Below are 27,017 nucleotides of genomic sequence, written 5' to 3'. Positions count from 1 at the left end.
TGTTATTAACAATACCAAAAATAACACAACAAGGGGGCACAAGCCGAGCCTTTGGTATTTGACAACAATTAAAATTTGATAAAATGAATCTTGAAGTACCTTACCACCTATGATGAAACACACAGGATACTCAGAGAACAGTAAAATAGGTAAAAATGCGTTGCTCATCGCTGAACACTTATGCTACATTTGATTATGAATTTGTTCGCTTTTTGGATATTAGGTGCAAAAAAGTGCAAAGAATATTTAATTAACTGTTACAGTACCACATTACAAAAAGTACTCTCTAGGCCAGAAAGGCCACTGTTGATACAATTTATATTAAGATAAATGTATACATAAAATAGTTTTTCAATCTCCGTATATATATACATATATATCTGTTTCTATATCAGCCTTGCAGAATCGTGTTGAAAATTATCTAGGCCACAGAATTTTGTTAGGATAACAACGATGGGAGGGGGAAAACCTCACAGAGGAGAGTTTGTTCTCCTATTAAAAAAATTACTCATCCAGAGCAAAAGGACAAATGAAATTCTGCAAGGCTGCTCTGTATTTATGGTGATGAAAATACAATCTTAAGCAGGGAGGATCAGTGTTCAGCATTACCAATCCTCTCTGGGAGAAACCATTTCTGCCTAGAGGCCATGAATAACTACCTGAAACAGGCATTCAAAAACTTGGACTGGAGCCTTTTCTTTTTTCCCTTTTTTCTTTCTTTTATTTTCTTTTTTTCCCCTTATTTGTAAAGACTGTCTGAGAGATTGATTTTTATATTTATTTGCTTTCTTGCTGTGTTCATAGGCACAGGAGGCAAGGTATAAAAGTGCCTCCTTTTTTGACACCTGTAATGTTAAGACCAGCCCTGCTAGCTTTTCTGGAGCAGTTTAAGACACTTAAAGGTATTTTTGTCTGTCTTAGAGATCAGTCAGTGGCATGGAGGGACTGGATCTTTAGGAACATATTTTGTGTCAGCCAGGCTAAGCCAACTCAAAATGGTTCTTCAGAAGTTTGCCAAAATGACCTTTTCCCTTCAAATCCACATGAATTCTCAAAATTTCTTTCATTATCATAAATCAATCTTCCTGTGTCATTTTTTTCCTGCATGACACTTCTGTAAAAATGCTGTTTTGGAAAACACAATCTCCTCTGTTTTCTTTATATATATATTGCAAAGATACAAAAACTGTCACCTCCTAACTTTTTCTAATTACAGTCCAGCTTTCAAAACCTCAGACCCAATTATGCTGTCTGTGCTACACTCTTCACAGAAAGAAAGAAAAGAAAAAAGGAATAAAGAAAGTAATTATCTAATTTATCTGATTGAGGTAAACTGCAGTGTTTGGAGATAAATCCACAGAATAATATACAGTTCTCTTCTAGTTTTTAAAATATCTAACTACAGCAAATAGATTTTTCCATTTGTTGTCACTATGTATTGTAATAAATGAGTTTACTTGCTTGTAAAATAGTCACATTGTGATTTGTCTCTCCATAGACTGACAGAAAACACATCTCAAATTCATATTTAGCATATGTGTCTAGAGGCATCCAGCCAGCAACCAGAAACTAAATTCCATGTGTGCTGTGCATTCAGTAAAAATAACTTCAAAGAAATCTAAGTCTGTCACATTAAATCAGGAATCACAAAAATGTTGTGGGTAACTGCAATATTTGGTCAATTTTGTGAAGAGATAAATCACATTAAATCAATTCCTTTACGTCTGAGCATTCTCTCCTCTGCAGTTTGACTTGTGTAGAGATGCAGCTGTCATCATGAGTGCTGGAAGGTTATAACTGCATAGATCCAGTTCTCATACCTGTTTCAGAAGGGCTGGACTAAAACCCATTGAAGTCAGTAGATCAGCCTCATTGGCTCCAGTGGGCTTTAAATCAGCCCTTCCTCCCTGCCCAAGGAATGAACTGATTTTCCAGCTACTCAGAACATGACAACAGTTGGTTTTTTTCATGCAACATTCAGTTTGAAGCGCTATCTTGCAAAGTCATAGAGAATTTAGTGCAATTTAGAAGGAATTTACTACATGAGCTGTCTATGACTATTTACTCAAAAGAATTAGGTGTTAAAAGGCGCAGTAGTTTTGAATTACTTAAAAGATCTTTTTTTCTGGTTTCTTTGCTTCTGAAATGATACAGGCCCCATCAAACCATTTGCTTGAATTTGATCCTGTATATATGCCAGAGCTAAAACAGGTGGATGAATTTGCACAAGGAAGGGTTGTATTTGACTCGAGTCAGCTTCATTCACACTTTAACAAAATATTATAAACTGTCATATAAGTTTTGGAATAGGAAAGATGTAATTTGATAAAAAAATGTGGATACAGTTCATCTGCAGAATGCAAACCTTCTGTTGATGTAGATGTGAGCTAGGGGGAGCTTTGGACACTGAGCATGCTGGATCCATTCTGGCTCCTAGGGTGTAAGCGGTGGTTTGGGTGAGGAACAGGATCCCTGGCTGTCAAAACTGGTTGCTCTGCCAGGTAGCTGCAAGAAAAGTGTTATTTTTACAATGTCATCACATCTGGCTGTGAATCACACTCATTTCAGAGGATGAGAGACTCTCTCAAAAAAGAATCCAGATCACATCCAGACCCTTTCTGGTCTCTGGATCAAAGTCTCTGGCATCAAAGCCTCCAGCAGAATAATGAAATGACAATTTCTGAAGTGACCTTCTAAAAATGCCTCTGATTCCTTTCATAGGAATGGGTTTATTTCACCAACAAGGGTGGCACCTCTGTCTTCTAATTTACATAGATTAGACAGAGCCATGAACCTCTAAAAGACACTTCTCTGCTGCCTTGACTCAGTTGCCTTGCCCCCACACTCTTCTTGGTGGTTTACTGAAGCCTTGATATGCTTTTGCTACCTCTCACAGGACATGCTGTGCAGCCATGCGCTACAGAGTGGGGGAATCACATGGCCTCAGGCAGAAAATAATTTTTCTGCAGATTGCTTTTGTGATGGGCTAAACAGTGCCTCTGTGCCCCTGCTGCTTCCTAAGGCTTCAATATGTGTCTTTCTGGGTCCAGAGCTGTGAGGATTTTGCGTACAGAGCACCAACAATGTGTGGCCACAGCAGATCGCAGAGGGAGTCCAAGCCCAGGGACTTGTAGATATAATCACCCCTACATTTGACAAAGCTTCCAGTCAGCATCTGTTGAATAACTCTGGAGGGAGCTGCTGGTATGTTGCCACAATTTAGCTTAATTTGCAGGCCAGTTACAGATTAATGTTTTAGCAACAGCAGCTTATGCTAAAGATTTTTGAATAGGAAATGATTGCTTTTGAAATTTTTGTAAATGATCTCTTCTAAGTAGCTGTAAGCTCTTTATAAAAATCTCTGGAAATTTAAAATGCCTAAATGCAATCTTACAGTACCATCAGAGCATCATGGAAATTGTTGAAATGGCCCTTTTAAATGATAGATAAACCCATACAACTAGATTTAGGCTGTGCTAATTATCTTCTACATGCTCTATAGGTGCTGCACTGATTTTCATGATTCTCAGAAGACCATAAATGTGAGGAGCAAAACCATGCAATATCAAGGATAAAATTTTGCTACTTCTTACCTCTACAAGTGGGTGCCAGTGAGTTATTGGTTTCCGTGGGTAAGCCAACATTTCGTTCCAGTGATCTCTTCCAAGGCCTTCGGCATCAATTCCTGTCCGGCACACTCCAATGACCTCATTGTGCCCTACTCTGAGAATTGGAGAGTGAGAAAGAATTTATTTTTAATAAAAAATAGTTTTAATAACATCTGATACACAATCCTCTTTACTGGCTTAGTGTGGCACACAATGTATGACCAAAGTTTTCACACCATTTATTACAGATATTAGTTGTAATGGTAATATAGTAATATTAAATTCTGTAATGGTAACATCAAAAACCTCCAGCCACTACCAGAGTGCTTCTAGCAGCTATAAAAATAGCAATGAAAACATTATCCTTGCCATTAAAAGGTTACAACCCAAAAGACACAAGGTCAGAAAAGGATCATAATACACAAAGTTATCTGAAGGAAAACATGCTTGAATTTTGTGTGAGAGGAAGGTGAAGGAAAATGGTGGGGAATACATTTCTTGCTGCAAATGCTTCAGACATAATTTCATAAACTATTTCTTTGCTCTAGCTGTTGCGATCTTTGGAAATTCAGTCAAAATTGTGAAAGCTAGGAGTCATAGTTTTAATAGGCTATACCTTAATACTTTGTGCTCCTCACAGTGCCATGAACTGGTTGAGGAACACCAGAAGGTAATTTTCTGTACCTTGACTCTATGTACCTCAGAATAATGCTTTCCAATTTCCCCTTAGGAAGTGCTGGGGAGGGAGGAGCTGAGGAGAACTGAAAGTGTGCAAGCTCTGCACTCCTTCCCTGCTAATGACACCATGGTGCCACTCTCACATCTGAGTGAGAAAGTCTTCCTGGCAGAACTTGGAGAACAACCAGAAATCTGATGGCAAGGGAAAACAATCTGAAGGGTGATGTTACTAAATTGGACTTTCACTGTTTACTTGCCCTGCAGTCTCAGGAGCTCATTACTAATAGCACTTGAATGAAGCAGACTTGGCTTGGGCAGGATTCTGTCAGTCACAGTCTTGATCAGCCTGCAGTCCTTGAGCCACTCTAAGCAAGAGTCTTTTCTGAGTGCTGAACCCAAAGGTTACATATTGAAGGTTACATATTGGAAGGTTATTTTACTGACTGAATTGATCGTAGAAATAATTACTACTTAGTTCAGTGACATAATGAGAATTTAATTCCTTTTAAGTCATTGAAATTTTCTTTACTTTCAAATACTTGCTATTTAAATAGAAATTAGAGCTGTGAGGGACTTTTTAAAGCTAGAAGACATACCTGATTTATAAAGTTTGTACACAGTCCAACCCCAGAAATGGCAGGAATGTATGTCAGCCCTAGCAGCCTGGAAGAAAATGGAGCCATATTTCTTCCTCATCTCAGTCATTTATGACACAGATGGAAAGCCATGTGCTTTAAAAGGTGTGGAAGCTTTAAACTTCATGAAAAGGCTCCAAGGCTTTCTCTTTTGTGATTCTGAAGCTGCATGTAAGCTCAAGGCAGAAAGCAGTTGCTTGCAGTGATCAGGAATTGTCTCTGGTCAGAAAGTGAACTGTGCTTACCTGTCATAATCCATCACTGCAATGGACAGGCTGACCTGGTCCACGTTCTCTGGAGGGATATCAAAGATGATGGCCTCATTATAAACAGGATTCAGTGTGTTTTTCTTTGTGGTTGTTTTCCTCTTTTTGAGCCTCCTTCCCTCACACATCAGCGACACTTTGACATACGGATCTGAGTAACAGATAATCAGTTCATCCATTAGGACTCAAAACCATTCAAATGGTAGCATAAGAACAATATTTGTGGTAGGAATGTTATACTGCTAAGTTAAAAGGTTGCAAAGACTTGAGTGACCCTGGAAAACACTGCTTCCATCATGCTGTAAATGCAAAGGAAAGGTACAGCCATTCTGAACAGGCACACTGGCTGCTGGTCCATCCAAACAGGGTCTGTGTTCATTCTTTGCTACTTCCATCTCACAGCCATGTCAGACACACAAAACCCAAGGAGTTCTTACTCATCCCCTTCCTGAATAGACTCTGCCTTTTAAAAAAGAAATAGATTCACCTGATGCACCAGTTATATCCATTGCTTTGAGATTCCGACATTTGATGACTGTCAAAGTCATTCTCCCAGCAGTAGGCAAATAACAAAGGGAAAACATGATCTCACCCAAATCTATGTTTTCCTGGAAAAGAATAGCAATTATTAGAAACCTGATCATGCTACCCAAATTCAGTTCAGATCATGCAAAACTAATTTTTTTTAACATGGAGAGAGGCTTCTTTTGCAGCCTCAGCTGCTTCTTGAAGAAGTCACAAGCAATTTTCAAAAAATATTTCTGTAAAGTACAGGAGGAGTAACAACAAATAATAGTTTAGAGACAAGATCTTCAATTACTAAACGGAGAAATTAGAATCAGAGACAAAATTTTCTAGATTCCTGATATTTTTGTGTTGAATTCACACAAATGAAATGGTACTGAAAGTAGAATGTCGAGTTCTGCTCTTAAAAGCACTCATAGTCCATCAGCACAAATAGAAAGAAATCTGATGGAATATTTAGATCATGCACATTTACATGCCCTTTAGACACTGGAATTTATATAGGATAATAATTTCTGCACAGGTGTGTGTATAAAAAGCTAGTCCTGTCAAAGTGCTTCAAAAAGAAGAGCATGCTCGTAAAAGTTCCTCTCTTTACTGCTCTCAGTGTGCTTTAAGAGGTTGTTCTGTCTCAGAAGAAAAGCAAAGTAAAGGAATAGCACCTACTATATGAATTCCATATGAATTAATAATTCTCACAAAGAGACAGGTTCCATATTGAGACCATGTGCTAAGTACTCATGAAATAAGATGCTGCCTTACAGTATAGATGCTACAACACTTGAGGTGTGTAACCTAAGCGAGTTTCTACCAGTTCTTATCTTTTTCCTTTTCTCAGTTATGCAATTATCCCAGCACTGCAAAAGTTTAGGTTTTGAGATGTTTTTTATGTTCTAAATTGTTCCTGTTCTAAATTTTAAATACACCTTTGCTACCTCCCCATCCCCAAAAATTGCATATTAAGAACTTAAGCTAGGAGTTTTTAAGGGGCATGTAAGGAAGCTACTCTGTAAGGCAGCCACTCTCAAGCATGCTCATGTGATCTCAAAGCACTTTTATTTTTGGACTAATACTAAAAAGCTTATTTTTAACATCTCAGCTCCAGTATTTTATCTGTCTAACCTACAGTTACCCTGAGAGCACAAATTTGTTTGAGAGCTGCTGGATTTACCGTACAGCTGTTCTTAATATATTTTTAAATGAAACATATTAAAATAATGATTGCTGCATAGATGACAAATATATTGTTTACTGTTATAAGACAAGACTGGGCTTCTTGTTCACATTCTTTAGCTGCTGTGAACAGTCTTATTGACTTCCTTCAGGCTAATACTTTGTCTAAATTGAAACAAGTATTTCACATCTTTCTTCAGTAAAGATGAATTTAATCACATGCTTCAGGGTGTAGGTTTTTTTGTATACATTTTTTTTTTGTTATTGTTTTTTTTCCCCTGCATTGCAGACTAGATTGAAGAATGCAGTTTTGGAATAGCTTTAAAGTCTCTGTTGCAGTAGTAATAAAATATTGACTTTTGTGCAGGTTGGTCAATTCAGAAGTTCAGTCATTTTGCTGGGATTTTGTTTTGACAATTACTAGTATGATAAGCATGTGAACATGCACTGTGAGCAAATTCCATGCTTGTCAGAATTTCAGATTTCCCAGAATTTCAAAATGATTGGACTCATTCAGTTCACACAGGACAAATGCAGCTATTTAACCTCTCCCTTTCTTTGCCACAAAGAGTGCAGAATTTTGTGCCAGAGACTAAATTCCCAAACTCAATTTTCTATTTCAAAAAAAAAAATAAAACTTGATCAACTTGGCAATTCTTTCCACTCATTTGTTATAGTGGCAAGTGATGTATTAAATTTTCCAGTTCTGACATATATGAACACTGTTTCAAGCAGAGCTTCTCCTACTGGCCTTACTCTCTGAGTTTAGTGTCTGATGGTTGTTTCTGATATCCATATATCAGATTTCACTCTTTTGTTTGAAAAGAAAATAGAGTTTCCTGAGTTTCAGTGCTTCAGTTACCTAAGATCTGTGTAGAGAAAGGCGATGAAGATTAGTTGGATCATGAAATACCATAAAAAGAGCTAATTTTTTCTTCTTCAGAGAGATGGTTTGTATAGGTGAATAGAGAAAAAATAATTTTTGAAGATGGGAGTATGAACCTGAGTGTTCTATTATTTCTTTCTGAAGAGGAATTGGGTAGACACTCAAAGGTTTGTGTGAGCTCAGCTGATAAAGCAGAATACAGCCTTACTTTAAAAGATGCATTGCTCAAAATGCTTGCCAAACTCACTCTGTTGTTACTCTGCATTTTTAAAGGGCAGAGAAAAGCAGTTTCTGCTCTGAGGATCTGCCAAGACTTTTCTTCATACAGGAGTGTGAATGTGTGAAGTTCTGAATGTTCTTTGGAAGAATTAAGATTAAAATTATACCTATATAATTATAGTATAAAAAACTGGGTATTGCAAAAAAAGTCTGAGATATCTCCATTTTCACACACACACTTTTCTTGTTAATTTGAGCACTAGAGATTCATAAATTTGGAGCTGAAAACACAGATTCAGACCTAGATTATAAACATAGTAACTCTTTGTTTTGTTAGATTTTTTTTTTAACTTCTCATGCCAGTCTTTGTTAATCACATTGATTATCAAGAGTAACATTTTTAAATTCTCTGGATCCTTAAACATTATCAATTTTATTGAGATTAAAAAATAGCATTCAATTTAATTTAGAATCTCAATGCTATGGAAAATTCATGTGTTTTTTCACCTCATAATTCATTAGATAATTAAGTTGACACAAGTAGTCTGACAGGAGCCCTTCAGTACAAGCAAACTTGAAAAACCAAGACACAGACTGACCCCAACAACCACATCTGCATCACAGTGTGCCTCAAACAAAACACAATCCACTGATTGTGATTTGTGCATATTTTTAAATAATCCTCAAATTGCCTTACATCTATCACATAATTTATGAAAATTGCATGACTTAGATAACTCCCATGACACTTCATCTCTTCCATAGACCTATTTTGATTTTTTCTTTTTCTTCTTGAACTAAATTTGGGTTTCAATTAACAGCTAGCTTTATGGATTCTTGTAATGATTGTCTCCCACTGGCTTCCAATAACAGGTACAGAAAAACCAGCATCCAGCACAGCTGCACTTATGCAAATGGAAGCTTCTGTGGACACCTCATATGTCTCCTTCACTTATTTCCCTGTGAAATATTTCCCTTCTGTATCCACCAGCCACCACACAGCATTAAGGACCTGAAACAGTGGCCAGCACTCTACCAGCTTCAGTTACTTTCATAGTTACCCTTTTACCTCTACCCCATCCATCTTCTGGTATGGGGGGGTCTAGAACAAAATAAAACAAAGAAAACAATGGTCTCATAGGCACATATCAGTTATTCTGATGAACTCTGTGGGTTTTGAGCTTCTGAATGCAGATTTTTAAAATTAGCATAATTCTCATCCCACATTAGTAACCACGTGAATGAATGTGCTAATAATATTTTTCCATTATTTCCATTAGGATGGATCCATTAGGATCTGTCCACATTCTCTACTTTGTGGGCTCCTGGGAAATTAGTCCAGGAGTTGGCACAGTCAGAAATAAAATAGTTCTTATTCTATCTATGTGTTATCATACCCAATGGACACCAGTGCTCTCATTTCCACACATATGCCTGTAAAAACTGCAGCATTTCTACAGAGGCTGTGCTCCCCACTCACAAAATGGAAATAAGTGAAGGGATATAAAGAGTAGTTTGGAGAACTTGTAGAGGAGCATCAATTAAACTGATTGAGGTTTTTGTACTGCTGTTGCTGAAAAAAGCACTGCTGCTACTTGCTCCAATTAATTTTCTCAGTAGTCTCCACAAAATTCAATAAAAGAGACAACTTTTAACTAGGAACCTCCACAAGTTCAGTGGGGAAGGTGTCTATGGATCCTTCCATGTTCAGGGTGGTTCTACTCAGGTATCAATCCCCATAACTCTGAAACTGAACAGGAAAACTGTTTACTGCCTATACTGACAGTCTAATAACTTTCATAGTCTCCCTCCTCTATGCCAACATCTTAATGGATTTCCTATAACAGCAGAGATGAAAAGCTTATAGGGACCTGATATATGAAAAAAGGTGTCATTACTGAGTCACAAATGAACTTTAGACCATTTTTTCACTGATGTTTGTTTCCTCTTCTTTTCCACTAGTTTTTCAAGTTTTGAAATTCAAACAAAATCTTGAAACAGCAACTTGCTCTGTATTCTTACAATGAGCTATGTAAATGGTACTGGAACTGGAAAATTTACATGATTTTGTTTTTACTAGTCTGTCATTAATTTCCATGGTTAAAATAACAAGTATCTGCATAATTAGTAGTGCGGTTGAAATTAGATTCCCTCAAAAATTACTTGTTGCTACTTTATTTATCATTCATATTATCATAATCCCAGAAACAATTTCAGTTCTTAATCTCAAATTTAATATCTGGAACTACTTTCCTATTCATTGTAATTGGAATGATGTTTTAAAGACTGCGTGTAAGTGTAGCATAACAAAAATACTAACAGCAGCATGAATTCCATCTGTACTTGATTTCTAACCTAATTAATTGCAAATTTCATTCTCAGTTTTCCTGCTATATTTTAAGCAAGCCACCATAATGAATAATAATAGTAATTTTCCAGCTACCTAAGAAGGTGCTCAAGCATTTGCTCTTCTACACTTTTAGCTGTTTCCTTCAGTAACACTGAAAACTGTTCTTCTGTATGGTATGTAAATTTAAAGAAAAATGTGTGGGCAGAGTTAGACCTTTGGATTACTTGAATATTGCGGGAAGATAATTCCCCCATACCACAGTTTTCTCTTTCTCTGTTTAGAAACACATTATATATTTCTGCTTTTCAATAAAAACTATTGACATTAAGCTTCAAGAATCAAGGATAAAATATAACAATGAATGTTAGGAGTTGAATGGAAGGAGAAAGAAGACCTGCCCCCTGAGAAAATTAGCTAAAAATGTATTAAGGTATTCCTGGTTTTGAGGCATATAGCAAGAGTGATGGTAAAGAACAGAAGAGAAATCTACCAGTCTGTTTTCTCATTTGTGCATTTAGAATCCAATGGTACCCTTGCTATTACAGAAATTATTAAAAGTTCTGTGAGGCTCAGGCTGGAGAGCTAATTCTACCACCTCCCGAGGGGATTTTCCTTTGGAAACCTTGTCCCCACTGCTAATATTTATTTTCGTCTTCTGTTATTCTTTGCATATCAAACCCAGCTCTTTCCTTCCTCTCAGCACCAGCCTGATTGAGCTGTTGCCCTGGGAAATGAATCAATTAAGTTTGTGTTTGTTCTTGCCTCTGTGGAAGACAGTATGGAAGCACTGGGGCCTGTTGCTCCATAATGACTGTGTTGTCTGCTTGTGGGGGGCTGCTGCTTGTCTGAGCCTGTCACCCTGGTTGCTCTGGGTAACTCTGCTGCTGGTTGCAGCCCTGATGGCAGAGGGAGGATTCCTTGAGTCTGCAGAATGCCCTGGAAGCCTCCTGGGTACTCCCTCTGTACAGAACCATCTGTCTTGTGCACCAGGGGATTGTTACACCTTGCCAGGCAGCAAGGAAGCCCATTCCTGCCTCAGAACAGCTGAGAGCAGAGGTGCCTCTGTGAACTAACCGTGACACGAGAATGAACCAAATTGTGTGTGGCCCCCCCCATAGAAAGATGCTTTTCTGGAGCTGCAGTGCAGTGCAAGTTTCTCACTGCAGTCTCTCTGCAAAGAGACTTTGCAGTGAGAAACTCAGAGAGCCGTCAGGGCACAGCAGGTCAGACAAGTCATGCACCTGTAGCTGTCACAGCACTGGCTGGATGCAGAGATATTAAAATCCCTTGAGGAAACCATGCCCTTCATTCACCTAATATTTATTACTTTTTGGGTAGAGTGAAAGTAGCAGTCTGCCTCCAGAAAATCAAAATATTAAAATAATTTGTCATTTCAAATGAAAAGGAATATTAAATAATAATAACAGAAATCTTCCTGCCTTCAGTAACTGGACAGAAACCCACCCTTTCTCCGTTGCCTTTTCTAATTATCAGCCAGACCTAAAGCAGTTCCAAACATAAATGAAGGTCTCCAAAAGGTTTGAAGAATGATCCAGAGTATTCTCTCACCTGCTCAGCAGCAGCATTGGTCACATGGATCTCTTTACCCCTGGCCCTGAGCAGAAATGCAAGTGCCAGCAGTTCTTGGCTCTAGAAGGGGCTGTTTCCATTTACAGAGATGATCAGTGTTCCTACACTGACAGGCCCTGAGTCCTTCACACCTGCTAAAGGCTCTGTTGGACCTTTGAGGTGCATTTCCAAAGACATTCATAGGTCTAAGTGCATTCTGATGAAGACGGGTAGCTGTAGGGCTTGGCCCACTACATTGCTGGTGATAAAACACTTACTCATAGTGTTGCTCCTTGAGCACTAGGAAACAGGACAGTCCTTAAAATGTGGCCCCAAGACTGGGCTACAAAAAACACCTCTGCCAGCCCTCTACCACAGCTGCCTTACTCAGGGAAAGGTCTAAATCTTTGTCCACTTACAAAACAGGGGAGATGGAGAAAACAAAGAAAGATTATGCTGTGGGTGAAATTCAGAGGTGGGCTTCATTCTTGTTTGATGAGGAAATCAGAAGAACCTATTTCCATAATAGAGGCCAGCAGCCAGCAGAATTACCTGTGTTATTTCCTACTCTGGCAAGAGTTTGATATAAATGAACTGAGACAAATGTTACTGTCCTACTTATTTAAAATATATATATTTAAGCACTTCTGTCTTTCCCAGAGATGCTAATAATTATATCCCAATTGCTTTAGAAACAGCAATCATGCACCACAGACATCACATGAAGACTGTGTCCTTACAAAATCTGCTTTTACATTCCACTTCACAAATGAGCAAACTGCAGCACTGAAATGCCTGGTGTTGGGGAACTAAATAATAATCAAATTCCATATGTCTACATGAGATAATTCAAGAGGGTACAAGTAGATGACAATTTGATGACTAAGATCCCCAAGAGACCACCACTGTTGGAAATGCGATTGGCTTTCCTCTAAATTCTGAGCTTTAATTTTTTTTTCCCAATTGCATGGTTTCCTATAATTGGTTACTGTAACAGACTTCACAGGATACCTTCAGATAAAAAGAGCTTTCTGACAGTCACTTGCCAATTTTTTTAGGCAACAGCATTAGAGGAAGTTTCCAAAGCAGATGATAAGTATTTATAAAAGTATTATAGTAACCTAATAAATGTTTACATGCAGAAATTGTTGGATCACAAGCAGTGGACTTCTTGCCTAGAAAATTTTAAGACACGGAATATTAGAAATGCTTGTTAGCAATTCCAAATAGAGAGTTTTCTTTTTTTAAAGTATGCAGTATATTTTGATAGTAACAAAACCTCAGAAATGTATGCAAAACTTACAAGCACTTGACAGAAACAGAAGCCTCATAAGTTGATTAAACAATCCATTTGATATTATTTGTTTGCCTCTATTGTTATGAATAAATTTTCTCAAGTGTAGAGAGAATTCCAGTGCTCCAATATAATGAACAAACTTCTTGGTTAGTCCAAAGCTGACTCTTGATTTTTTTCCCTTTTTTTTTAAGTTATAAGGTGAACAGAAGCAAATGATGGATTATTAATTGAAAATTCAATCACCTGTGCAAGCAAAATTTGGGGACATAACAGATATCTAAGATACTTTTCCTACACAACTGATTTTGCTCTAAATTTACATTAATAATCCAACTTTAAAAAAGGAATATACTTTAGCACTCAAAACAGGTACATGTTACATATGATAAAACATGGTATGTTTACAATATAGAAACAACCACACCAGAAATACAACAGAGAAAGAATGGTATGAATGAAGAAATGAAGGCAAAAACCCAAACTACAAAATCTGAAAACAATGAGAAGAAAGATGAGTGTGTGTGGGGTGGCCAATCCTGCACTTCCATAGAATAACTTCAAATGATTATTAGGAGCAAATAAAGTATGTTAAAACTGTAGATTCACACAGAGTCATTGGGTTTAGAGCCAAAAGAACTCAGTGCAACCATCCAGTCTGATTTTCCCAGACTGTATTTCCTGTACCAAATAAAAACTCCTTATTGTTGGACAAGCAAATCTTTTTAAAATTGTTAGCTGCTGACAAAGAGTTGTTGCATAACAAAGAATCTCCTGATCTCCTGTGGCAATTCCTTATTAGGCAAAATGTTGCAATTCATCTTCTTGGTAAATCTCTCTAGTAGTGTTTAAGACTGCAGAGTTGGTGTCATAAGAATAGATTATTTTCACAATGGTAATAGGAAGGGTTTTTACCCTCATTTTAACTTCTGAGTAGAAAATTCTTGACTGTGGAAGAGAAGTAAAAGATTCTCAGCTGAGGAGAGGCTGTTTCCATTGGGTTTTTTTAAGTTTTGGACTAATTCTTTGATTTATCACTTCTATTATTTTCCACATCTATCATTTAGCAACAGCACGAGCAGACCACTGGATGTAGGAATCACGTCTGAGCAGAGATAAAAAACTTCTCAGAATATACTACAAAACAGAGCAAAGGTGAAGAAGTAAAAGCAGGAAAGAAATATATTTGCAGAATGGCATCCTGTTTCCTGGAGTCTAGTGGGTGGGTATGGTCTTTTCCAGTCACACAGCCTGCTTGATTTGCAAGGATTCTTTATGAACAACAAAGCATATTTGCTTGGATTAGAATGATTTTCCACCAACTGTGGAACCAGCTGGATCTTTCTTTTTCAAGGTTTATCAAAGTTGAGTTGACTCTGGCCAACACTAGTCATTTAACTGCTAGTTAGTGACTTTGGTAAAATTTGTAGCTGGTGTTTAAGACAGTGAGTCCTCACTGATTAACATCTCACACAGTATTTATTCCTTTGGAGGTTTGGCTCTCTCAAGTTACAGTTTCTGAAATGACAAAAATAGAAGCCTGTATTCCTAATTCATAAAACAGCTCAAGTAAAACACAAGGCAGCACATTGCACATACAGGTACTGGACATCTTCTGGGAAGGCTTAATTTTTCCAGGAAAAAAATCAATTGCCAGTTTCTTAGATAATTTTCTGAGAATAGGGTAAGGCTTGTGAAAGCTGATGATGTTACCCAGCACTAGAAGATATCTCAATTTTATGTGCACATTGTTGGTGATTTAAGTGGAGACAACCTTTTCATACACATGCAGCACTTTAAACTATACTGACTGAAAGGCTGAAATCCAAAAACCTCATGCTTTCTTTTAAGCTTGACACAGAGGAAAACACCAGCAGAGTGAGTTAGGCACTAAAACTGCCTGCCTTAACCTTAACCCTTAGTGAGGAAGAAACTTGAATCAGGATCCAGGGCCAAGTTTAGTAACCATTTTCATCCATATGTGTATTAGTGTCAACCCCAAATGCATAATCTGGTATGGCATTTCAATCTCCTCAAAACCAGTGATGAACAGTCCAGAGATTATTATTTGCTGAAACCATCCTAGTTATCAGCTAAAAATCTCATAGGCACACCTGCTGCCAGTGACCAGTGCTTTTAAGTAGTTACTAAGGTATAAACACAATATCAAAGCTAGAAGAAATTTTTTTAAATGGTTATGTGAACCATATTCCAAGACCTTAAACACATTCAGTTTTAAGCTTCAGAACACAGTTCTTAAATTTACCTTTAATCTGAGCTTGGTCAAACTAAGCGTACACAGATTTCTGGAGGTGTGCTGAAGGCTGTTCTGAGCAGTTTGGTGGGCCCAGCAATTGAAATAAATAGCTGCTGTTGTGAATTCACATTTGAAAACTGACTCCAGTATTCGACACTCTCTGATATTTCTCTTTCCTCAGGGATCACAGCGCTCATGCTAACTGGCCAGGATGTATCAGTGCTCCTTGCCTTTCTAATCATGCAGACCTAGACCTGTCTAGCAGGTGTGAACATCATGAAAGCCTTCGGTGAAAAAGGCATGGGAAGTCACTGGCTGCAGAGAAGGGACAGTGTGAAGCTCCTGTCACTGCTGTGTAGCACTGGCCTGTCCTGCATTCACCCCTGTGTGGAAATCCAGCCCGTGCTGAAACCCTGGGATGAGTCACATTGTTTGGATACACCCACAGAACCAGGGATGGCAAAACTTCTATATAAATAGCTAGTTGAAAAGAAAGTGAAACCAAAATCAAAACCAACACTCTACACCTCACTATTTTAACTAGTTTGGTTTTTGGTTTTTTTTCCCTTGAAATCCCCATCAGGGAGGATGAGTTTGGAACTCAAGGTTAATAAAGCAATATCTGGAGACTGCTGTCCTCTGGTAGCCTGTCATTCATCTTGTCACCTGTGCACAGAACTCCTTCTCTTGCTTGCAACAATAAAATATTAATTTCTATTTCCTAATTCTTCTTGCTTGTACCTCTTGAGTTTTCCTAGCAACCATCAGCAATGCAGATACAACTACTGGGCACAGTGCAGTCAGCAAAGAACATTTTACAATTCAAGCATTTTCTGCCTCTTTTCCTTACCAAGATTTCTAACCTAAGAAAATTTCCTAACAAGAGCAGGATAGGATGGGCCCTTTTTCTTAATTGATGGCCACTTTGTTGGACAAGGTGTTTTGCTAACAGGAAAATGTTATTAGTTCTGGCTAAGCAATGACTTTCATGATGTAGTATTTAATTAATACATGTGATTTATATACACACAGTGAGCCATAAAGATGACAGCATGCTCCCAGAAGATTTTTTGGTAATTAAATTTTATATCTTCCCAAGTATTATTCTCTGTGCTCAAAGGAAAATATTGACAGCTCCTCTTTTTAAATGTTTTTTTTTTTTTATTTTGGACTCTGCTGATAAACAGGGTACACTGCCAAAAACTACAAAAGAGAAATGAAAATATGATGTTAATGCTTTGGTAACATTACTTACTGTGGTGGCACAGTGGATGTCTTTCCATACATTTGCTTCCCTGGAGAGATCTGAGACTTCAAAAAGGTTATCAAGAATAACTTCCCCAATCATGTCATGTCTAGAAAATCTGTCAAAATCATAAACACTGAAATGCAATTTCCTGTTGCTGAGTTGATCATAGGCTACAGGAAACTGAAAGGTTTCATCAAAGACTGGATTTAATGTCTTTCTGTGAACTCGTGTCTGAAACTTCTTTTTTCTATCTGGAAGCAGATAAATCTTAACGTAGGGGTCGGATGTTCCTGTGAAGTCTTTAGCAGGCAGATCTAAGGCTTTGACAATTGTGACAGCCAGGAGTTCATTCTCATAATCGTACCGGAGAGTGAAGTTAAGTTTTCCACATGTTTTCACATCTTCTTGTTGCCCATCAGAATCCACAGACTTCTGTTTGTAGAGTTCTGGTTTTATTCTCCCAATGCTGGTTGTGGTCTCTCCCCTTTGCAAAACCGGGTCTGTCCCCATGTTAAAATCAACACTGGACACTTGCATCTGCCTTGGCAAGTGCCTCCTGAAGGAATTGTGCCTGCACACACACACAGACACACATTCACACAAAACAAGCCATGGTTATCTCTGGGAAAAGACCAACCCTCAATAGAAAATATAAGAACAAATTAGTGAAAAAACTAAAAGAATTAAAAAATAGCCCTCTCCACACCCCCTTCAGTGTTTTGCAAGTGTTCAAGCATCCTTGAGAGAAAATGATCATTCAGAATTAATTTCTTGGCCCAGGAGACATCCACTGTCCCAGAAATAAATATATTTATAACTTTGCTTTCAGACTGTGCAGCTGAAACTGAATTCATGTTCTTTCACAGAACAAGGTGACAGTTCCAACATCGCATGATCCCACTTTTCTAGGGCCTGAGTAAAGTACAGTCAAACAGAAAAGAAAAAAGCACTTGCAGAATTTTCATCAGTACTCTCTGCTTTTTTGGAGGCATTCCATGGTGGTTTTCCAATTAAATATTTACCAGCCTTCACACTGATGACTGTAAAAGGCACCTGAAAGGGAAATGCAGAGCTGTGTCTAGAGGGTTTTAGCATAGTGCTTTGCCATCCTACAACGTTTTACATACACTTGCTTGGTATCTGCTACACTGAGATGCAGGCTGCTTTCTCCAGAAGCACTGGGAATATTTTGTTCTGCTTGCAAAGCATTTCAGAGTTTTGCCAACAATTTTCTGCCATTCCTTTTTTTTTTTTTCCTTTTGTTCTCACAGTTTGCCATGCAACATGTTAGAAAGCTGATTCCTGTGCCACTAGCAAGAAACAGTATGTTAAATTCCTTGCAATTCTGAATACAATGCTACATAAACATATGTACTTATGGGCTTATCTAGGCTCATGAATCTGAATGGAAAGTTGTGCTGTTCCTACTAAGAGTGAAATCAAACCCCTGGTGAGCCATACAAACTTAGACTAGTATAAAATACTGGACAAAAAGCTTCACAGCATTTATCACCAGCAGATGCCATTATGACTAAACTATCCAGACTATTTTTTAGGCATTTTCACATTTCCTTGGTATTTCCCTATCCCAACAATCTGTGCTGCAGAAGCTTACCACCTCCTCCTGTGAGCACACTTAGTTGCCATTAAAGAACAATCTGATTGTCAGAATTTCCTCTTCTTTTTTGCAATCAATTGCTTATTAATGCCACATGTAGCCTTGCCTTATTGCTTGGTTTCCCTATGGTGTTGTGTTCTGAAAACAAGAGGTGTCACAGCTGCGTGTTTCCTTCTTTAAAACAGAAATGCAAATTGTCCATTTGAAAGCAACCAGGACTCATTTCATAGATATTATTTGTATTTCTGCTGTAAGTGAAGAGGTTGCAGAAGGCAAGAAGCACAAAACTGCTGCAGTTCAGCTGAGCAGAGATACAAGAGGGTAATCTGCAGCTATTAAATAATAGACAAGAACGTTTCCCCTTTCAGCTGTTTCAGTCCTGCTAGGTGCAGGGAGCAGTCCTAGCTCAACACAAGAGCAGGGCAGGGAGAGCTTCATAGTCTAGACTTGAAGTAGCTCAAAAAACCCCAGGTGTTTGGATGTCAAATTTAGATGAGCATAACACCCCTCTTGTAACACACTTGGCCTTTCTTTCTTTACAGATAGACAAATGGAAAGATTTTCTTCTCTCTTAAATGTAAAAACTCCCTGAATTCATAGTGGCTAATTTCCATATTGGAATAGAGTGAGGAATGAAAAGGCTCTGACTGGTCAGAAAAGTACAATATTGTTCTTGGGGAGTTTCACAGCTGTTCTTGTGCTTTTGCCTCCAAGAAACACAAGACCTCATGGGTCTGCCAAACCCCTGGGGAAGGGGCTGAACTCCACCCAAAATGTAGCACAATAAATTCCTGAGCAGGCAGCAGTTTAGGGACTATCTTTTTAATGTCTTTGACTCCTAATGAGGTCCATGCAGACCTGTGTTACTGCTGCTTCTGTCAGTGCTCAGGAAACTGTGCAGAGAGGCCTTCCTGAGTGCTCCCCACACCTGCAGCTGTACTACTGAGATGCCCAGACAATCACAGAGTCATAGAATAGTTTGAGTCAGAGAGGACCTTATAGATGATCCAGTTCCAATCCCCCTGCCATGGGGGATGGTGTTCAAACCCTGTTGTACATAAGCAGTAGCTAAAACTGCCTTTGCAGGGGAAACAGTGAAGCTGATTATACAACATCAGTTTCAGCAGAAACAGGTACATGACAAATTCTATTTTCTTCAACTTCTCTTGCATTGTTGATAACCAGGGTTAATGTGAGCAAAAGCAATATATGAGACCCCAAATCTATGATTTCTAAGGTATGGGCTTTCTTTTAAATTTTCAGACTTTATGCACTTCAGATTCTCTACTGAATTGTTGTGAGATGTCACTAAGTAAAAGAATGCATTTGTGTGGCTGTTCCCTGTGGGAATCAGCAGCACTTTTGCTCTAGTAAGCCAAAGTCCTAATTACACAGTGCCTAGTATTTGTTCTGAGTCACAGCATTTCACCAAGACAGCTAATTGGTCTGCTAATTATTAAGATGTTTCATTGTTGTCATGGCAACATATTTATCTTCCTTTGTTCTGCAGTAACAAAGGGATTAATGACTGTGATAATGAAATACAAGGATGTCAGAAAATCAGGTTGTTAAAATGTGGCAGAGCTACCAACAGACACAAATCCAGGTATGTCAACCTCTACTGACTCTTACATGCAGCACTCTATAGCAGACTTGCTTTCCACAACAGAACAAATGCATTTTGAGTGTTAGCAAATCTGTATGTAAATTTAATATAAAACTGTATTTTCTTGGGCATAATGACACTATGAAGCTGACTTCTAACTCAGTGAGACTGCCACATCTGTGACAAAAGGGAGGGATAGGGTACTGGTTTATTATATGACTTGAGATTTATGGGGGTGACTTGGGTCTAGCTTTCCTAGATGGCATTCAAGCAACCTTTTGGCCCAAATCCAGAAAAGAACATGATCACTGGTGGTATTTAGACAGAACAAAAGCTTCTCCTTGCAACCACTAAAATCAACAGATCTGTTTGTTTGTCTTTAACCTTAACAAACCCAAGCACCTCACTTTTGTCTTCATGCCTCTTGGGAACTAACTGGCTCAATATTTTCCTCTCCAGCTGACACTAAAGAGCAAAAAACATGTTCTTGGAAAATACAGGTGAATGTTTGAAGAATGGATTTCCATGGAAGCAATAAGCTATATTGCAAAATACTATCACTAGTACTGATATTATCACTAATACAAAATACTATCAAAATACCATTTTGCTGGTACATTGTTGCCAGCTGGGTTTAACACAAAGAAGGAGTAATTCAGAAACCTGGTCTAAATGTCCAGCCTCACTCTCATATATCATATTCTAGACATCAGCAATTAATATGGGCTGTTAGGTTAGGACTCCCTTAAGGCAGGCAGGGTGTAGATAAAATATTTACAAACAGAAAGATCACGATTTCTGGGTCACTTTTAAGGCACCTGTCATTCTAAACATGTTTTGTAAAAGGATGTAGAATTTTTCACCAAACCCTAAAAGAAGGTGATGTTTCCAAACACACTGCTACTGATTGGCTGTGGTGGGACAATCAGTTACTCAAAGCACAGGAACTGTCCCTTTCAGAAGAGATTTAACCCTGATAATCTTGAGAGGATAAAAAGAAACCTCCCTTACAAGGTTGCAGAAAGACTGGTATTGATAGGAGGCTTTACTTGTGTAAAACTGTCCTTAGCTTTACAAATATTTTGTATTCATTTAGATCCCAGTTCAAATCACTCTAGAGACCTGTGAGAGTATTTTCACTGCCTGATGTAGATCTGGAACATATCCCTGGAACTTCTTTCTTCCCCTATAGTACGGTTGGGACTATTCAAGTCCATTTTCCAGCCAGCTATTTCTTCTGTCGATTCACGAGGTCAGACAGTCTGAATACTTGGATTTGATGGATAAACTCTTTCAGTTAATATCCTTTTAGGCAGCAGTGAGCTGGGTAATAGGCTTGCCATGCTAAACTGTACCAATTTTTTCTCCTCTGTGTTTAGTGCAACAGTTAAAAGTTCAGAATTATCCGAGTGTTGGGGGAAGGTTCCTCAGTGTTTGGATGCTGTGCTCCTGTTCTGAGCAGATGGCTACTGTTCTGAGCAGTAGCAGGAACCAGGCATAGCCAGGGTAATGTGGCTTAAAGCCAGCTGGACAGTCTCATAATTCAGGAGATGCTTGGGCTGCTCAAGTCAGTCAGACTTCCTCTGGCTGGAGTGCTCTCATTTTGGGAGCTTCATGTGCCTTCCTGCTGGCTGGTCCATGAAGTTGGAATAGCTGAGAAAAAGCACTTGAGCACTCACTGCCACAAAGAGTGCACTGAGCTGGCAAAACATTGTCTTTAGGGCTCCCAGGAAGCCAGCAAAGTATGTGCCCACTCAGTGTAAAGCGTGTGTCTTCTCCTCCTTTTTGCCTCTAATTATTGTGAAAGTGAGCCTTTCTTTAATTTTTTTTTCCTTTGGTTTTAGTGGGTTTTCTCATGTGGTTGGCCTTAGCAAACAGCATTTTGAGAAAAAAATGCTACTTCCTACACAGTACCTGTACTGTAACTTATGGAATTACACAGTACTTCAGGTGCCTCTTTTAGCCTTAATTTTCCCAATCCTTGCTTTTAAAACAATCCCCTTTTTATTTCAGGATTTGATCTTTGCAGTTCATTGTTTGTTTCCATGCATTAAGTTTACTGACAGTGTTTGAAGACAATCCCATTTGAATCTATAGGTCCCTGCACATCTTCACTACTTTTCAGTATAAAGTGGCAACTAAAGCAAAATTAAAGTTTGTGTCCTCCACTTTAATACTAAAGAAATCGCTAAGGAATGCTGCGTGCTTTTCATTTATTTATAGACCTATATGGAATCTGTACAGCTTTAAGATCACTCCATAAGGATCTGTATTTTCAGACTGGAATTTTAATTCCTTCGTAATCAGCAAACCACGTCTTCAGGAAATGTGCCACCAACAATGAGTCTATCTTTCACTTGGTTGAAAGGGAAACTTTCATCTGCAAAACCAACTGATATATCTATAAAAAACATCTCTGTGAAAATCTAGACTCGCAGTTCTTTAAAAAAACACTGAAATATGTTTTCCTGTAATCAAAATACAAAAGGGAAATGCTTTACAAAGTAGTAAAAGATGTAGATTTCACTTTCATATGTTAAAATTATTATGTAACTGAAGGTACACTAAATGTTTCAGAATATTCTGTCCAAAGAGCAATGTGGCTTCACATTCACATGATTGATGTTTTACCCATAACTTCTAAGAAACCTGTGAATAATCCAGGAATCCTGGAGATTTTCAGCAGTGATCCTCCTCTACCTGTTCCTGGGAAAGGTGCCACAGGTGTGGGTGTCTCTGACCTACCTTGATGAGGACGTGGGCTCCGTGATCTGCCTCTGCATCCGAGCATGTCTGATCAGGTGCCCCTTGAGCGCGTTCTGCACCTCTGCTGGGATATCAGGTGAAGTGTGGCTGATTTTCAGCGCAGCTTCAAGCACCTTGGTCGTAGCTTTCCCATTTTCTTTGACTTCCTTTTTCTCGCTGTTCTCCAAAACCTCCGTGGGAGCGCTGGAGTTGCTCTGTGGGACATTGCTGGCACTGGAGGTGAGGGGTTTGCTCCTCCAGCAGGGCCAGCACAGCTTCCAAAAGACAAAAAGCGAGACCACCAGCAAGGCGAGCCCGCAGAAGCTGACCACCACTGCTAAGAGACTGACTGAGACATCTGCAAGGAATTAGAAACAAAAAGAATTGTGACAGACAAACATGCAGAGAAAGAAAAAAATTAAAAATGACACAGGCAAGGAGATAGAAGCATTTTCATTATGATTAGGTCTGTGTAGAGCTTTAAAGTCCTATTAAAGGTTGTGGGTTGCTTTTTAGTTTTTTTCTTTTTCTTTTTGATATCCAAGCCTGTACCTTTAAGATGTTATTGTTATTATTTCCTAATATTTGCTTCACAAATGAGGCCAAGTGCCAAGTATATGTACTGCTCACCACATACTCACACATCTTTCTCAGGAATTTTCCCTCTCAGGAAGTAAGGAAACAATCCCAAAACCTCCAAGCCATTGTTGGCTAAGGTTGTTGAGATCAGTAGATGTAAGAAATATTGACCCAGTTTGCTAAAGCAAAGTTATTATAATCAAACAACAAATATCCTCACTGAGATTTAAAGCAAACAAATGAGAATTCTGTTCCCAAATCTAGATTTCCAATTTTGAAAACAAGCCCCTATATAGACAGTCTCCTCCTGATGGGTAATGTACACATCCCTTTGCTTACTGGTTTCAGATGGAGGATACAGATGCTGAAAACATCAACACCTTCAATTTCAGTCAGAGGTTGTTGATATTTAGTTCTTTAGAACATATATTTAGAACATCAAGAACACGTTTATGGAACAGTTAAGCCACAGTCAACATTTTCTATCAGTACACATGAAGACAGATTAGATCTAAACTGCTAGGCTGATGCACAAATGTTTTTGAGATTTGCCAAACTTCTGGCTCTGTGTGCCAACTGCTTCAGAAACATTTTAAACCCCAACATTTAGGCGTAAATGGGAAGATAAAGTCTGTCATAAATAAGAGATTTCTGTGGTTAAATCATCAGCTCTGGACTAAGGCTGTGCTAGACCAAGATAGCACAGATATATCAGTATCTAAAATTCTGCTGTGAAAATGCAGCTGGCTTCAGAGAACACAGCGAAATGCCCCGAGCTGTACAGAGATCATGCTGTACACTGAGCTACTCTGGCTGCCCTGTGTTTGACTTTTGCTGCCAAAACTGCTTAGAATATCCAATAGCCTGGCCAGAGGTAGGAGAACAGATTTCACAGCAACAAAATTCCATGGACACACACGAATTTTACAAGATGGTGGATCACCAGGACTGCCAGTTGAGCCCTAATTAGGAGTTTTATTCTATGTGACATGCTTTCATTTGATTTTTCCAGTATCCTGTAATAGTATAACCAAAAAATCCCTTTCCTTTTCAAAACAGCCTTTTATATGCCTTAAAATTATTCACTAAGCCTTGCTTAAATATCCCTCAAGTAATGGCTGCTGCTGTTTGTCACAACAAATTTTGACAGTTTAACAGCTAATACTTTGTATCCATAACTCCAGGCTACAGGCTACTAAACTGAACCATAGGAAAAGTGCAAAGAGAGTATGAGCATATTTTTATAGATTTTCATGTGAGTAAAAAGGTATGGATTAGCTCCATGAAACAGTATGTACCTCACTAGTGCTTATGAGAATTGAAGACAGAAAGATGAAGCAGAATGATGAAGATAGAAAGCTGAAGGTGAAAATTTGGGAATGTTTTCCTTATTAATATAACATATCCAGATGCGTCTCTCAGTAACAAACACTGAATTTAGGACTCAAGAAAATGTGTGAGAAAAGCAAAAATGTATAGAAAATGTTGCAGTCTGCAGATCATACCATTCCTAGCCATGGATCAGGAATTACAATGGGTAAATGATCATTCTTAGTGGGTGGTTTGGATGTGCCCTTCTGTTTCAGCAGATGACAGGCATTAATAGCGAGGAGAGAGGCTCTTGTGTTACCTCAGTTCCAGGAAATGGTCTGTAGTGGGTTGATTGACAGATGCCAGAGGCCCATCAAGGCTGCTCTGTCAGCCCCCTCCTCAGATGGACAGGGGAAAGAATATAACAAAAAAGCTTGTGGGTCAAGATAAGGACAGAGAGAGATCACTCAGCAATTACTGTCATGGTCAAAACAGACTTTACTCAGGGAAATAAATTCATTACCAGTCAAATCAATGGTGACTAATAAAACCCTTATCTGCACTCCTCCTTTCTTTTGGGGCTCAGCTTCACTCCTGCTTTCTCTGCCTCCCCCCTGCAGCAGCACAGGGGGATGGGCAATGAGGCTGCATCAGCTCATCACACATTGTCTCTGCTGCTCCATCCTCTTCAGGACTCCTCACACTCCTGCCCTGCTGCTCTCCTGCAGTGTGTGTCCCTGGCAAGGGAGCCAGTCCTGCACAAACTCCAGTGGGAATCCTTCTCACACACTGCTCCAGGGTGTCCCTTCTGCTGGGAGCAGACCTTGGGGAGCACACTGCTCCAGCACCAGCCCGCTGCAGGGGCAGCAGTTATTGCAGATATTTTTTCCCCCAACGAGGGGGAGAGAATGATGCATCTGTCTCCATCTTATCAGAGGGCTAATTAATTACTTTATTATACTATATTATTCTATATTACATTACATTATATTGCACTACATCTAAACTGAATCTGCCAAGCACTCAACTGCACACACTGCCCAGAATCTCGTGACTGTCACCCGACAGTCCCCACACACACACAATAGGCCCTGACAGGCCAAGGAAACAAAACCCCATCACTTTGGGTAAATCACCTCCATATTGCATTCTGCTTTGGCCCAAACACAGGCACAGCCAATGATAAGGATTGTTTTTCCTTTCTCTGACGTTCAGAGAACGTGAAACCCAGAAATATTCTAGGGAAGAATCGTGCCTTGCTTTTCTCTGGGAAGAGAAATGTGGCGCCGAGGAGTCTTGCCAGCAATCCTGCTCCAGTGAGGGATCCTCTCTCTTTCCAGAGGTCCACAGATCCTGCCAGGGCCTTCTGCAGGGTGGGCTCCTCACAGGGTCATGGCCTCCCGTGGGAATTCCCCTGCTTTGGGATGGGGATGGGCTGCAGCAGTGGAGACCTGCAGTGAAGCACTCGCTCTCACACCGGGAGCTCCTCCTCCCCTCCTCCTTCACACACCTTGGTGTCTGCAGGGCTGATCCTCACAAATTCTCACTCCCCTCCTCCAGCTGCTGATGCACAGCAGATTTTTCTTTTCCTCCCTTCTTAAAAACATTTTCCTGCAGCCGCTGTGTGTGGGGGGCTCAGCCTAGGCCATCCTGGAGCCAGCTGGCCTTGGCTCTGTTGGACAGGGGAGAAGCTTCCAGAAGCTTCTCACAGAAAACCCCCTCCTGCTACCAAAACCAGGCCAGGCAAACCCAATGCACAGTCAAAAGTGAATTTAATATATTCATACAGAGGTAGGCCTCACTGAAGAACCTTCTTTGATAGATTGAACCAGACCAATTGTCAGGCAACCTGGCCAATTTGTTTTTCTCTTCTCAAAGAGTGACACAAAGTGGAACTCTTGAAAATGTTGATGGTCTGCCAGAAATAAATAAAAATTTAGGAAAAAAAAGGAGAAGAAAACAAAAAATAAATTCAATTTCGGGTGATTTGCAATACTGCTAGCTCACTTTAGGGACAGTTGGCATAATTAGGTTATATTTTGAGAGGAAGACTTTTAGAACTGAAAATTGTAGGGTTTTTTTTCCATTTGGAAAATGTTGAAGGAGGATGTTTTAACAACTTTGAAACTGCTGGAAACATTTCAAAACCAGAAATATGAAAATTGATCCCTTCCAGCAGAGCTTCAATTTGATGAATAGATACTATCAGCTGAAAAACATTGCATCAAAGCATTTCTAGCCAATTCTAATTTAAGTTTTTCACTGCAAGACATTTTTCGAGCCTTCAAATAACTTCTTGTCTCCTTTCAACACCTACTCCTGTACTTCAACTTTCTCTAAGCTGTTTTTCTGGATTTCCATTAAGCTACTTCAAAGTTGGAAAAGCTCCCAAAATCTTTACAGAAAATATGTTTTATACCCGTAAAATAATCCCATGAAACACCTAAAG

At 39.0% G+C, this 27,017-nt stretch overlaps 1 protein-coding gene across 1 annotated transcript in view; it reads right to left on the bottom strand.

Annotated features, from left to right (window-relative positions):
* Nucleotides 1-2,235: 2,235 nt before the first annotated feature.
* SYT10 (synaptotagmin 10) overlaps nucleotides 2,236-27,017 on the bottom strand; it is a 33,086-nt gene continuing 8,304 nt past the window's right edge. The window contains exons 2-7 of the mRNA XM_009094156.4: nucleotides 22,679-23,036; nucleotides 16,716-17,280; nucleotides 5,675-5,795; nucleotides 5,167-5,338; nucleotides 3,594-3,723; nucleotides 2,236-2,505 (exon numbers count right to left, since the gene is read on the bottom strand). Coding sequence (XP_009092404.1) covers nucleotides 2,434-2,505; nucleotides 3,594-3,723; nucleotides 5,167-5,338; nucleotides 5,675-5,795; nucleotides 16,716-17,280; nucleotides 22,679-23,036 — 1,418 coding nt within the window. The 3' untranslated portion in view covers nucleotides 2,236-2,433. The remainder of the gene's footprint in view (nucleotides 2,506-3,593; nucleotides 3,724-5,166; nucleotides 5,339-5,674; nucleotides 5,796-16,715; nucleotides 17,281-22,678; nucleotides 23,037-27,017) is intronic.

This window comes from Serinus canaria, chromosome 1A, assembly GCF_022539315.1.
Source record: "Serinus canaria isolate serCan28SL12 chromosome 1A, serCan2020, whole genome shotgun sequence".
Taxonomy (NCBI): domain Eukaryota; kingdom Metazoa; phylum Chordata; class Aves; order Passeriformes; family Fringillidae; genus Serinus; species Serinus canaria.
Note: the sequence above shows the minus strand (reverse complement) of the source record. Positions and strands in the feature narration are given on the sequence as shown.